This window comes from Molothrus aeneus, chromosome 27 (assembly GCF_037042795.1).
Source record: "Molothrus aeneus isolate 106 chromosome 27, BPBGC_Maene_1.0, whole genome shotgun sequence".
Taxonomy (NCBI): Eukaryota; Metazoa; Chordata; class Aves; order Passeriformes; family Icteridae; genus Molothrus; species Molothrus aeneus.
Window position 1 is genome coordinate 1942501 of NC_089672.1, and position 14884 is coordinate 1957384.

A 14884-nucleotide genomic window follows, 5' to 3' on the forward strand; every position below is an offset into this window, starting at 1 on the left:
TGCCCTGGATTTCGGGCGGTGAGGAGCACATGGGCTGCTGCCCATCGAAGTTGAGTGTCTTGCGCCGCTGCAGGATCCAGAGGAGGCGGCAGTCGCAGGCCAGGGGGTTCCTGTCCACCCGCAGCGTCTCCAGCGTGTTGACCGAGTGGAAGGTGCTCTCCTCAAGCGTGGACAGGAAGTTGCTGGAGAGGTTGAGCAGCCGGATCTGTCTCAGGCCGGAGAAAGCCTGCGGCTCCACGGACACCAGGAGAGCACCCACAATGTGGAGCTCCTGGAGCCGGATGAGGTCTTTGAAGGAGCCCTTCAGCACAGTGCTAATGGGGTTGTAGGACAGGTTGAGGTACCGCAGGTACACCAAGTTCCTCAAGGCAGCGGCGGGCACGGCTGTGATGTTGGTGTAGGTGATGGAGAGCGAGGTGAGGTTCAGGCCCTGGAAGCTGGTGGGGGACACCTCCTCCAGCAGCGGCCAGTTGTCGATCTCCAGCTGCAGGAGGTTGTAGAGCTTCTTGAAGTTCTGGTCCTCCAGCGCGGAGATGCTGAGGTGCCGGAGCCGCAGCACCTCCAGGTTCTGGAGGTAGGACAGCGACTCGGCCGAGATGGAGGTCAGGTTGCACTTCTCAATGGTCAGCTGCTCCAGGCCCAGCAGCCCTGAGAAGGCGCGCTGGGAGATGTACACCAGGTCGTTGTCGCCCACCTCCAGGCTCTTCAGGTTGCGCAGGTCCTGGAACATGTAGTCCAGCAGGATGACCAGCTTGTTCTCGCTGATGTCCAGCAGGGTCAGGTTGCTCAGCTTGGTGAAGACCCCCGGGGGGATGAGCTTGAGCTGGTTCCCCCGCAGCCGCAGGGTCTGCAGGTTGAACAGGTTGCTGAAGGCGCCGGGCTCCACATTGGAGATGATGTTCTCGCTGAAATCCAGCTCCTCCAGCAGCGGGTAGGGCGCCAGGTCGCCGGGGTTGAGGCAGCGGATGCGGTTCTTGTTGAGCTCCAGCACGCGGGTCTCGCTGGGGATGCCCTCGGGGATGGCGGTGAGGCGGCGGCGGTGGCACAGCACCGAGCGCAGCTGCGGCGCGCACTCGCAGCGCGCGGGGCACGCGCCCGCCCGCGGGGACAGCAGCAGGGCCAGCAGCGGGAGCCACCATCTCATGGTGTGGGGCATGGTCTAGGGGCTCACTGCCACTCTGCCATGTGCCTGTGACAAGAGAGAGAGCAGAGTCAGCAGGGACAAGGTCGTACCCTGTGACCGTGTTCACAGGGGTTCTTGGATGAGGGAAGAGACGAGGATCTGACTCCACGTTTCAGAAGGCTTGATTTGTTATTTTATGATATATATTACATTAAAACTATGCTAAAAGAATAGAAGAAAAGGTTTCATCAGAAGGCTGGCTAAGAATAGAATAGGAAAGAATGATAACAAAGGTTTGTGGCTCTGCTCTCTGTCCAAGCCATCCGGGCTGTGATTGGCTGTTAATTACAAACAACCAACATGGGCCAATCACAGATGTACCTGTTGCATTCCACAGCAACAGATAACCATTGTTTACATTTTGTTCCTGAGGCCTCTCAGCTTCTCAGGAGGAAAAATCCTAAGGAAAGGATTTTTCATTAAAGATGTCTGTGACAGTACCCTATTGGAATAATTACCAATATTGCAGACAGGACGTGCCTGAGCTTGTCTGGCCCTTGGTGCTTGTCAAAGCTCAGTGCATCCCTCCAGGTGTCCAGAGCTGCCAAGAACCCTGATGGGGGGCTCGGAGACCCTGGCACAAAGCCCAGAGCACCTCCGGGTTTGATTGTGACCCCTGGAGCAAGTTGCCAGCTTTGTATGAGGACCTGAAAGTCACAGAAGTTTGAATAGTATAATAATAAAATGATCACAGGGTGAAAATGTAGATTTTAGCATTTTTGGTATGGGGGTTATGAGGACAGAATGGAGGAACTTGGGCGTGTCCAGCCTTTCTTCTTCTGCTTCTTGTTCTCCATTTTCTGCAGTGACGTTGGCACTTTGGGATTGGTTTAGAATAGAAATGCACTGTCTAACATGGGTGATAGGTATTGGGAATTAAGTGTAAATATGTTATACGTAGTTTGTAGTATAAAAAGACAACACCACCTTGGGGGTGGTCAGAGTGCCTGTGGCTGCCCTGCTGAGCAGACCTCGGCTGGGCAGAAAGAAAATTTTATAGATAAGAATTAATAACTTCAAGACCGAAAACTGAAGAGCTCTGACTCATTCTTCAGACGTGCGGGCTGAAACAGAGACATCCTGCACATCTGGGACAGCAATTAACAACCAAAAACCTGAGAGGTGCTGAACCAAAGAGCAGCAACTGTGTTGTTTCACCCCAGAGACACTTTTGGCTGGCTGGGTGCTGCAGCTGGGCATGTGGAGACAAGTCCAGGCCTGCAGGAGCTCTGGTGGTGCTGGGATGGAGCTTCCCCCCATAACAGGGGCTGCTCCTCAGGTTTCCCTCTGCTGGAGAAGCTTTAAGGGGATGGTGAAGGAAAGGAGTCGGTTCTGCTGGAGGGTTTGGATCCAGAGCTTTATTCTGGCCTCTGAATGCAGCACCAGCTCCAACAGAACTCCCTGAGCCCGTGGCTGCTGCTCCTTTGAACCCCGGGGAGAGGGGCAGGGAAGGGGCAGGGAGGCACCAAGCAGGGACAGGAGGGGAGGGACAAAGGGACAAAGGACACCTGGATGGCCCAATGCCCCCCAGGGGTAGAGGGCATCCTTTGGATCTGCCAATCCCTTCTGGAATGCCAGGACTGACAGACAGTGCTGGGAGGGGAAAGGAGAGGTGACTGACACACCTGGGAGGGAATCATCAGGGGAGGAACCCGAGGTTCTGAGGTAAACCCTGAAATCACACTGCAACAGTACCAGGCCCCACAGATCGCCTGTGTGTGAGCTGGGACTGGACACTGCTCCCCAAGGCCCTGGGGTTGATGAGGCCCCATTCCCTCCAGGAAAACCCCTGGATCCCTTTCACCAACTGTGCAACCCGGGGATCCTGCCCTGTGCAAAGCTGGGATAAATGAACCTCGCTCTCTATTGGAACAGGGAAACTGAGGCAAGGGGTGAGGTCTCTGAGAGGAGACAGAGCTGCAGACCCACACCTGAGCCTCTGCTCCCACTGGCTCAGCCTCCCTGTGCCCCTGATGGTGCAGGCACAGGCAGAGGGGGTGGTGAGCACCCTGGGATAATGCACAGACACCCCAAGGGCAGGGCAGGAGCAAAGAGATGCTGGCAGAGACATTGCCAACTTGTGACACTGCTGGGATGTCCCATTCCCTCTGGTGACAGAGCTGGGATGTCCCATTCTCTCTGGTGACACAGCTGGCATGCCCCATTCCCTCTGGTGACACAGCTGAGATGCCCCATTCCCTCTGGTGACACAGCTGGGATGCCCCATTCTCTCTGGTCACACAACTGGGATGTCCCATTCCCTCTGGTGACACAGCTGGGATGTCCCATTCCCTCTGGTGACACAGCTGGGATGCCCCATTCCCTCTGGTGACACATGAGGGATGTCCCATTCTCTCTGGTGACACAGCTGGCATGTCCCATTCCCTCTGGTGACACAGCTGAGATGCCCCATTCCCTCTTTTGACACAGCTGGGATGCCGCATTCCCTCTGGTGACAGAGCTGGGATGCCCCATTCTCTCTGGTCACACAACTGGGATGTCCCATTCCCTCTGGTGACACAGCTGGGATGTCCCATTCCCTCTTTTGACACAGCTGGGATGTCCCATTCCCTCTGGTGACAGAGCTGGGATGCCCCATTCCCTCTGCTCCTGGTGTGAGGTCTCATCCAGTGGCACAAATTATCCGAGGGCCCCTGTCTTGGAGGGGTCCCGTAGGACAGGGGATGCTCGATGCCACATGTAGGGCCCAGTCCCCTGTCCCCGTCCCCATCCCCGTCCCCGTCCCCATCCCGGTCCCGCCCTCCCAGATCCCAGATTAAGGCGGCCCCGGGCTCCATCTTTGCCGAGCAGGGATTAACTCCGACCCCGCGGCGCCGTGCCCCGCCTGCTCTCCTTTCCTTTCCAGGGATTAGCACTTGGCTGCCGCTTTCCCTTTTCTTTGCCTCCCCTTTCCCTCTCCCTGTCCCCATCCGTGCCCCAAATCTGCCTGGAAACGCCACCGCAGACTCCTTTCCCTAATGAAGCACGGTCATTAACCTAATTAAGCGGCAGAGTTGCTCGGTTGGGTGTTGTTGAGCCTGGCATGAGAATATTGGGGGTGCCAAGAGCAGAACCAGCCCATGGGGAGGTGCAGGGAATGGGGCACTGTCATCTCCAGCGTGGGGGGCTTTGTGCCATCGCTCCCACAGCACTGGGACAAACGGGGGTGCAGTCCCTGAGGGTTGGTTCCAGCCCCTCTCACACTCCCTTCTGTCCCTCTGGGCTGACCCCAAATCTGTCTGTGGGAGCCCAGCAGCATGTGGGGCGAGGGAAGAGGACAATGTGACATCTGTGGCTGCTCAAGGCCATTGAGGTGTGGCTGCAGTGCCCCACCTTGGTGCCACTGCAGGTGCTCAGTGTCTAAAAGGTCCCCAAAGGGCCCATTTTGAGGTGGCTGCTGCTTGGCTTAGGGGGGCACAGAAGGAGAGTGATGGGGACCCAGATCCCCCAGAGAGGTGACAGTGGTGGAGCAGGGACAGCAGGAGCTGGCCCAGCCCAGCATCTCCCGCTCCTCACACCCTCAGTGCTGGTAAAGGACACCCAAGGCTGGTGTCACCCTCCCTCCTGTCCCCACGGGCTGGTGGCACATGGGACAGCCCCAGGGGGCTGTTACTGCCTCCCTGTGCTCAGGGCCCAGGGAAGGATGACACCTCCATGGGTAATTTCCTGATCCCATTATCCCAGAGCAGCAATCTCTGGCATTAAACCCATTGCTCAGTGCAATTTTGGAAGGATGGGAGAGGATCTTCAAGGAGTGTTTGGACACCGCTCTGAGGGATGCTCAGGGTGGGGTTGTTGGGGTGTCTGTGCAGGGACAGGGGTTGGACTGATGATCCCTGAGGGTTCCTTTCCCCTCAGGATATTCCAGGGTTCTGTGATCTTTTACAGATGTGGGGATGTGGCACTGAGGGACAATGGTGTCCTTGGCAGTGCTGGGCTTGCACTTGATCTTAGAGGGATTTCCAGCCTCACCAATTCTATTCTGATTCTGTGGCACCTTTTTCTTTTATTTTGTGTGTCTTCATTTTGCCACATTTCCCTTTTTCTTCCAACAAATCAAACCAAGAGGGAGGTGTCACCATTTCACACAACCACAGGATTGTGGATGCAGCTGGGGGTCAGGGAGTGGGACCACTGACCCCACTGCTGCCCCTGCCCCTTTCTCCCCTCTCTCCAGCACTGCTCAGCTTCACTCCTTGCCCCAAACTCCTTTTGGGGACAGGAGGTCCCCAAATGCCACCTGGACACTGGAGCTGCCTGGCAGCCACTTTGTGAAGGCTCTGCCTGGCTGGTGGCCCGGGAACCTGAGCTGGCTCTGGGGTGAGGAGGGGGCAGCTCCCCTTGGTCCACCTGGTTCAGGAGGCCCCACTCTTGCTCTGCCCTGGGGCTCCATGGGAAGGATGCCCCAAGCACAACATGCAAACCCACAGGAAAAAAACCCTCCCCATTTATTGTGACACTTTTTCATCCTATTCAGAGTCTCTACACTAAATAAATGTGCCCTGGAGCCCCTTTAACGGTGTCTCCCTGCCAGCCCCGGGGGGATCCAGCCCTTCCCCTCCCTGCCTGAGGCTCTGCCCTGTGTTCATTATGGATGAGCCTGGAGTAACCCAACTCCACTTTTGGTTCCTACTCTGGCCACCTGATCCTCTAAGCAAAGCTCCAGCCCCACTGGAGTTGTTTTCCCTGGCAGATGGAGAGCGGGAGCCACAGCCCTGGGCTCAGCTTCCCTGTCCAGAGCCAGAGCATCAGCCAGCCCTGCTGTGGGCTCAGCTTCCCTGTCCATCAGCCATTCCTGATTCCTGCTGCCCCCCAACCTTGGGCTCAGCTTCCCTGTCCTGAGCCAGAGCATCAGCCAGCCCTGCTTCCCCCCAGCCCTGGGCTCACTTTCCCTGTCCAGAGACAGCCCTGGGCTCACCCTCCCTGTCCAGAGACAGCCCTGGGCTCACCTTCCCTCTCCAGAGCATCAGTCCTGCTGCCCCCCAACCCTGGGCTCATCTTCCCTCTCCTGACCCAGAGCATCACCCAGCCCTGCTGCTCCTCAGCTCTGGGCTCACCTTCCCCCTCCAAAGCAGAGCATCAGCCAGCCCTGCTTCCCCCCAGCCCTGGCTCACCTTCCCTGCCCACACCCAGCCCTGCTGCCCCCAGCCCCAGCCATGGATGCTCCACTGCCCCCACAGCAAACCCCACATTAGGATCAGCCAATTCCCTGCAAACCCAGGCAGAGCCGGGCTCTGGAGCAAGGCTGGCTCTGCCAGGGTCTCTGGCGGCCCCAGGACACCCAGCAGAGGAGCTGCAGAGCCGCACTGTCCCCCAGGGCCAGCGGGACCCTCTCGGTGCCGGGCAGAGCCGGGCGGAGCCGGGCTGGTTTATTAATAGCTCATTACGGTGATTGTGCGGCGCTTTCCGGGCTCGCCCGGCCCCTGGGGAGCCCGGGCAATAAAGATCCAGAGCAAGGCCTAGATAGAGGCTCTTCTCCTCATTTAATTTGTTTTTAAAAATAACAAGCTTGCTGCATGCAGCGCTGGGGACGGAGCCAGCAAAGCCCGGGGCTGAGGGGCTGCGATGGGGGAAGCGGAGCAGAGCAATTTTGGACAATTTGACAATTTTGTGAGCCCCTGGAGCCTTCCCTGCCTCGTTCCCTACTTCCCCACCAGGATTTGTGACCACTGAGCTTGTTTTGTCCCAGGCACCAGCAGCACAGAGGAACTGCTGCTCTCCAGCCACCCTGGCTTGGGGCTCCCCTGGATCCCTGAAGTGTCCAAGGCCAGGCTGGACAGGGCTTGGAGCACCCTGGGACAGTGGAAGCAGCCCCTAGCCATAGCAGGGGGTGGGATGAGATGGTTTTTAAGGTCCCTTCCATCCCAAACCATTCTGGGATTCCATGCAGGTGGGATTTTGTTCCCTCTCCACCCTTCAAACAGCTCCTGCTCCTCTGACACAAGCTTGGCCCTGCCAGCTCCTCCAAGAGCAACTGCACCTCAGCTGCCATTATTTATCCCTTTTTGTGAATAAAGACCAAAAAATCAGCCCAGGCTGCCATTTCCAGGTTCCCCTGCTCAGACATCACATCAGCACAAACCCCTCAGTCAGAGCAAGGTCTTGTTTTATCCTTCCCTTGACGTGCAGGATGTAAAATGCTCCTGCTGAGCTCCTCTCCTTCCAGCACCCCACTGCTGCTGCTCCAGCCTCATGGTGGGGGCCAGGGGATGCTGCTGCATCTTTCCAGGGATGCAGGGAACCCCAGGAGAGGATGGAGACTCCAAAGTAAGGAGGGAGCAAATGGAGCAGAATGTGACTGTGGGATGCTGTGAGAGTCTGTCCGAAACATCCCTCATCTGCCTCACGATTGTTATTTGGGGACCACTAAAGAAAAGACCCCCCCTGTCTAGAATCTCTGGCTCTGAAGGAGAAATTCACATGCCAACAAGGCCCAGAGATCTGAGAGCATTGCTAAGTTACTGTTTTCACAGGTGTTTGCTGTATGCTACACTGAGCCCAATGAGAAGAAGAAGGGGGCACTGTGGCCATTTTGCAACAGCAGCCTTGGGAGCTGTCCCACCTCTTGGCCTGGCTGGACTTCTCCTGAGTTCAGGTGGTCTCCCACAGCAGACCCTCACCTGCTTTATAACCACCGTGACAGACAGACTGAGATGTAAGGAGCCTCTCCATCAAGGACTGAGACATGGAACCCCCATGTGAAAAGGCCCCTCTGCTCCTCCCAAGGACTGAGACACGGAACCCCCATGTGAAAAGGCCCCTCTGCTCCTTCCAAGGACTGGGACTGAAACCCCCAGCCCGGGGCAGGTGTGTGGGGGAGGCAAGCTGACCAAAGCGAGATGTTTGCCTGCAGGTTGTGACCGCTGGACCAAGAACACAATGGCTCTCGTTTACTGCTGAGAACATGGACTACCTGTTACATCTATTCCTTATTGTATCTGTTTCCCACCCCCCCCTCACAATTTTCAATTTTTCAATAGAATTATCATAATAAAAACCTCTGAGTTAGCGAGAGATTTTGAGATCTCCCCAATGTAACAGGGGATCCTCAACTGGACTGGACCAAAGGACTTCGTCTCTAAGTTTGGTAGCTCTATCCCTCTCTTTCTCTCTCTCTTTTCTCTCTCTACCTTTTTCTCTCCCTTAATCCCTCTATCGCATTTTGCTGTGGTCATTCAATAAAGGTGCATTTGTTTTGATTATCACTGCAAATCCCCTGTGCTGTGCTGGTTTTTTGCACCCTGAGATCAATCCAGGAACCATCACGAACCCCATTCCTAAGGATGGACCGTGACAGATGCCCACCCTGAAAACACCAATGTGGGGATAACCCAGTGCTCTGTCACGCGGCTATCAGGGAGCTGCCAGCGCCTTGTGCCAGTGCCAGTGTGTCCCAAACTTGGCCTGAGACAGGAGAGGGCTCCTACAAACACCAGCAGCAGCCAAGTGCTGTCGGGAACACCCCGAGCACTGCCCTGCCTGGCAGCTGAGCGTCCCCGCGCCATCCCCGCTCCCTGGCTGCTGTCCCCAGCCCAGCTCCATGCCAGGTTGGCAATGCCAACCCTGCTGGGCTGTGCCAGCACCCTCACAGACTCTCTGAGAGTCACCAGCTTTTGTTATCATTCCATTCTTTTCTTTTCAAGCCTTCTGATGAAATTCTTTCTTCTATTGTTTTAGTATAGTATATATAATATATAATATATAATATATAATATATATATTATATATTATATATTATATATTATATATTATATATTATATATTATATATTATATATTATATATTATATTTTAATAGAATAAAATTACAATATAATTAGATAATATAATATATTATAAATTATATATATTATATATAATTATAATAATGTTATATACTATATCATATAATATTATATATATTATATAAATTATATTATATATTATATAATATTACGATATATTATGTTTTACCATATAATTATTATATAAATGATATTATATATTATATAATTATGTTATATTATATAATTATAATCATATAATTATATAATCATAATATAATATATATAATATATATAATATATTTATTATTTTATATATATATATATATATATAAAATAAAATAATAAATCAGCCTTCTGCAACATGGGAGTCAAGGTTCTCTTCTCTTCCCATGCTGGGGCTGCCTGCAGCTTCCACACCAAGCAGGGTCCCTGGGCTGGAGCCTCCCTGAGCTGCTGGCAGGGCCTCAGAGCTGAGGATGGGGCACTCTGGGTGCTGATGCCAACAATTCCCTGGCTCCAAGCCCACGGGGAAGGGAAAACTGCAGCCAGAGCTGCCCCAGGACAGAGCTCCTCCAGACCCCAATCCTGTGCCAAAGCCAGTCCAGACCTCTGCTCTTTCTTCCCTGCTGGAAAACCCCGAGCCCTCAGTCACACCTTCCAAAAACACCCTTCCCTTTGTATGATTTTAGGCTGAAATGGCAAAAAATGAGAATCCCTGGGGTCTGCTCCATGCTCAGCTTCACTGGTGACACCACCCACACTGATGGTGGCTCCAGGGGCTGCTGGGGATCCCCTGGGGGTGTCCTGGCATCGTTCAGAGCTGGCAGGGCCCAGTTTGATGCCCAAATGTGAATTCAGGGAATCCAACTGTGTTTTTCCAGCTGTTGCTGCAGCTCAGAGCAGAGCACAAGGGCACTGAAATGAGGACCAAAGGTGACCTGTGCCACCCTCCAAAAACCAACCAAAAGCTCCTGCAGCTTCAGTTTAGCCCTTGCCTCGAGTCTGAAAAGTCAGTGGGTTTGGAGCCACACTGAGCTTGGAAAAACCCCAGAAAAGACAGGGGGGCATGGGGGGGGGGATAGGGGTGATGGGGAGGAGATTCAGGAGCATCCCCTGGACCTTCCCTGGCTCCTGGGGTGACACCAGCAGGTTTCTCCCTCTGCACAGGGCAGCAGAAAGATCCTGGCTTATGCTGGGGCGTGGAGGGGATTAAATCAGAGCTGAGGCAGAAACAAAGAGGCAGAAACTGGAGGGTCAAAGGAGGCCAGGGATGTGCCCAAGCCTCAGCTCTGGTGATCAGGCAATTAGCAAGCCAAGCATGAGAATAAATAATCCAGCTGAAACAGGGAGAGCAGGACAGAGCTGGGGGTAAGAAGGAAGGAAATCAATCACCAGACCTAATGGAGAATTATCCAAGAGAGAGTTATTCCTAATCCTATCAGGGGCTGGCTGGGAAACAAATTCTCCTGGCTCTGTGGCCCTCAGCACGTTTTTCTGGGTCAGGGCTGGGCTGGGCAGGGCTGGAGGAGCAGAGGGAGAACCAATGCTGGGAGGGCACTGAGGGCACCAGCAGGGGCCCTACAGAGCATCTCCCACCCCACAGGACCTGGTGAACTGTGGGAGTGTCGGGGTAGGACAGTGGGGACGGATGGAGACGAGAGATCTCTGCAGCCAGGTCATGGAAATTGCATTTATTGCAAAGGGCCTGGGTGCAGGGCCCTGCTGGGAGCTGCCAGGCACAGCTGGAGCAGGACTGAGAGAAGAGAGGGGCAGAGAGGATGAGAGGGTGAGAGAGTATGAAGGGTAAAAGGGTAAGAGCATAGAAGGATAAGAGAATAAAAGGCAAGAGGGCAAAGTTCCCATTCCAATACAATAAATCATCTTCTGTGTTGAATATTCTAATTCTCACTAACCAGTCTAGTACAAGATACAAATCCTATAGCATTTCCAAACAGCCTATAAGAATCATTACATTACCATCCTGTGTTACATTTTAAACCATAAAAACTCCTCTTTGGGCCCCTCTGCCAGGCTGGCAGGGTCTGCTCTGACCCTTGGAGCTGCCTGCAAGCAGAGGGTGTTGTTCCATCAAAAGGAGATCACCTTCAGCTGGCCATGCCATTGTTTTCCAGTTGTTCAGTAACTGAGGGATCTCAAAGCTTGCTTTCATTTCAATCTCGCTTATAGTTTCTATATTCTCAAAATCTTTTGCCAGACAATCATATTTATGAGGCTTTCCTGTTTCATCTTCCCCAACAGTGAACACCTTGAGAGTCCTCAGGCCACCAGGTGGCCAAGTGGCCATCCCCAACAGCCCTGTGCTGGCTGTGCTGGTCGTGTCACCCTGGTGTCCCTCTCAAGGCTGCTCAGGCAGAGCAGATGTTGCTGGCAAGGCAGGGGAATGGGGAGGGGAGCATGGAAGGAGCTGCCTGGGCAGGAGCCAGGTGGTGGCTGGGTCACCACTGAACGTCCCCAAGGGTGACTTCAGGGACAGCTGGAGAACATGAAAAGCTCCCACAGAAGGGAGCTAATTTGGTGAGTGGCAGCTGCTGCCTCTCACAAGGCTCCTCCTGCTCAGCAGCCCCAGGTCTCGGGGCGGCCGAGCAGCGCCGGAGCAGCTCCCAGGGAGGATCTGCCCTTCCTTTCCTGGTGTCTCCACGGTGTCTTCCCACCCCAGGATCCCATCCTGAGTCCCCAGCAGCCACAGGACTCTCCACTCCTCTCCCACGTGGGAACTCCCAGCACTGAGGATTCCCTGATGAGCCACGGCACCAAGGAGACGACCCGAAAGGAGCCACCGCTTATTTTTAGAGCCAACCTTATGATTCCTGAGCACGTGGCCCAGGCAACACTGCACAGGCAGCCCCAGATTGGCCACAATCTGCTCTTCTTCTTGACAGACATCATGTCTGAATCTCTATCTCCACAAGATGCTCCCAGGAGAGGAGACATTTAGAGAACGACCACGACGTACAACATTTCTGAAAGGTCACTGCCTGCACCAGGCAATGAGGAGCAGGAGCCACTCATCAGCAACAGGGGCTTTAGGGAGGTGTTTAATATTCCATGAGCATCTCTATTTCTCTACCAAAGTGGATAACTCTTCTAAAAGTGGGGGGGGGGGGGGGGCAGGGCAGGTGGGTGCTGGGCTCGTTTCCACCCAAGGGGGGCTGACTGAACCACAGGCAGAGCTGAATCTCGACTGCTGCTGGGAAATGGTGGCTGAGAGTGAACCTGACCTGGATCTCAACAATCTCAGAACCTGCAGGAGCAGAGGTTGAGCTTGACTCCCCCTCTTCAGCTGCATCCCAGACCACCCAGCTGCCACTGATGCCCCCAGGAACCCTGGAGCTGAACTCAGTGGCTCTGGTCCCTGCATGGAGAGCAGGGGCTCATTTTTGGAGGGTTCAAGTGAGAACTTTTTATTTGCAGAAGCCCCATTAACATCAGGGGCAGGATGAGGAGGGGCTGGGAGGCAACTGCAGGGTGACAGCCCACGGCCCACAGTGCCAGAACTTTCTGGTGTTGTCCCAGCCCAGTCTGTCACCAGGACTGGGTGCTGGCCACAGCCCCATGGTGGCCTTCTCCCTGAGCACTGACCCAGCCAGCAGCAAGGTGACAGCCCAGGTCTAGGAGACTCCCACTGCAAACCAGCTTTGTCCTCTCCCACTGCAAACCCAGCTTTGTCCTCTCCCACCAAAGCTGGGCTTTGCCAAGGTCCCCATCCAAGCCCAAAGGTGCCCATCCAAACCAACCTTGGCCAAGGCTGGCCTGGTCTCAGGTTTCTCCCCAGCCTGGGAGTGGGGTCAAAGAACACAAACCCCTGGCAACTGTCCTGGCACCTCAGCTGTAGGGTCCACATGGCATTTGTTGCTGCTGGATGTACAAAGCACGAGCCCACAAGAGCCCCAGCAGCACAGATGTGACAGCCAGGCACAGCCACGGGCACAGAAAAGCTCCTGGCAAGGGCTCCTGCCCCCACAGAGACACAAATACAGAGCATTCAATGAGAGAGGGGAATTTGCTCCTTCCTCTGCAGCTGCCTCCCCCTCCGGCCTCCCTCCTGAGCTCATCCCTCACCTTCTGCACCAAAACACGGCCTGGGAGCGAACTGAGAGCACCACAGCATGGCTGAGTCCATGTGGGAGGGCACAGAGGGAATGGCCAGGCAGGACATCCCCAGGGTGTGGGGGGGACACCTCTGGGGGTGTCCCCTCCTGCTGGGGGGGACAAATCACCCACAGGGGCTCTGAGCAGCAGGGAGGATGTGAGACCTTCTCACAGGAAGGGTCCCTGTGCCTTCACTGCTCCAGCCCTGCAGTTCCAGCCCTGCAGCTGGGTGACAAAGGAGGTGCTGGGGCAGGAGGATGAATAAGGGAACAGGAAAGCAGAGGCTGTAATTAGGCACCTTTCAGAGCGCTGATGGATGACGATGATGATGATGATGACGCTGCTCGGGGGCGTGCAGAGCTGGGATGCTGACGTGCAGCCACCCCCCAGTGCCAGCACTGGTCCCAGGCTGCCCTGAGGTGCCCAGCAGAGCCCTGCCCTGCTGCTGGACAGTGATTTCAGTGCCCAGGGAGCTCTGCCCTGCTGCTGGACAGTGATTTCCTGGTGATTTCAGTGCCCAGAGAGCCCTGCCCTGCTGCTGGACAGTGATTTCAGTGCCCAGAGAGCCCTGCCCTGCTGCTGGACAGTGATTTCAGTGCCCAGAGAGCTCTGCCCTGCTGCTGGACAGTGATTTCCTGGTGATTTCAGTGCCCAGAGAGCCCTGCCCTGCTGCTGGACAGCGATTTCCTGGTGATTTCAGTGCCCAGAGAGCTCTGCCCTGCTGCTGGACAGTGATTTCCTGGTGATTTCAGTCACAGCTGCCTCCCAGGGGCTTTGCCCCAGCACACGACCTCATTTGTCCAGCCCAGCCGTGCCAGCCCTCATTAGATCAGCTCCTTCATTAAGCTCAGCACTTCAGTAAGGCTGGTCTGAGCCCCTCGGGGGGCTGGCACATAAATCACACCCTGATTGCTGTCACTGGCTGCCAGTGCTGGACCTCTGATGGCAAAATCTCCTCCTAATCCCTCACCTGAGCTGTGGTGACACAGATCAGGGCAGTCCCAGCCTCTCCTCCAAGCTCCTGGATAAAACAAAGGCTCTTTGCAGCCTTGAGCCACAGGGAGGGTCCTTCTCCTGAGGGCTCAGCCCCATGGGAGCCTTCATCCATGGCAGGGGTGCCCAGCAAGGCCAGCTGCCCTCTGGAGAAGGAGCCCTGGCTGCTCCCAGCCGATCTCTGCACCTCAGCAGGGGGATCCATCATTCCAGAGGCTTTAATCCCACTGGACTGCTGGACATGTGGGCAGGGGAGCAGACTGACAGGCCAGACTGACAGACAGCTGCAGGGACAGGCAGCTGTGGCTGGAGAGCAGGCTGGTCCCAGCAGGACTGCTCAGCTCTGCAGAACCCAGCTCGGAGCTCTGCGGGGACAGGGGGGAAAGGGGGCAGAGGTGGAGCCCCCAATTTGCTGGAAACCCTGAAACCCTGCTGGGAGCGGGAATTCCAGGCAGGAGCAGCACGGAGTGGCAGCTTTCCCTCCCCCTCCCAGCTCTGCTCAGCAGCACTCCTGGGCTGAGAGCATTTTTTAAGATCTGTCTGCAGCTGCTGCTTCACTGGAGATTTATTTTATTGCCATCCCAATTATGATCATGGGAGCAGCGAGAGCAAAATACCACAACAGGGGTGAAACAACTCCTGACATCCCAAACCCACAACAGGGGTGAAATAACCCCTGAAATCCCAACCATGACAGGGGTGAAACAACCCCTGAAATCCCAACCCACAACAGGGGTGAAACAGCTCCTGACATCCCAACCATGACAGGGGTGAAACAACCCCTGAAATCCCAACCATGACAGGGGTGAAACAACCCCTGAAATCCCAACCCA

The 14884-nt window shown here is 55.0% G+C and overlaps 1 protein-coding gene across 3 annotated transcripts in view; it reads right to left on the reverse strand.

Moving 5' to 3' along the window:
- LINGO3 (leucine rich repeat and Ig domain containing 3) overlaps positions 1–14884 on the reverse strand; it is a 33544-nt gene that overhangs the window by 1010 nt on the left and 17650 nt on the right. For all 3 annotated transcript variants that reach the window (XM_066566317.1, XM_066566315.1, XM_066566316.1), the window contains one exon: positions 1–1189. This exon is cut by the window's left edge and continues 1010 nt beyond it. In XM_066566317.1, the coding sequence (XP_066422414.1) occupies positions 1–1156 (1156 nt within the window). In that variant the 5' untranslated portion in view covers positions 1157–1189. The remainder of the gene's footprint in view (positions 1190–14884) is intronic.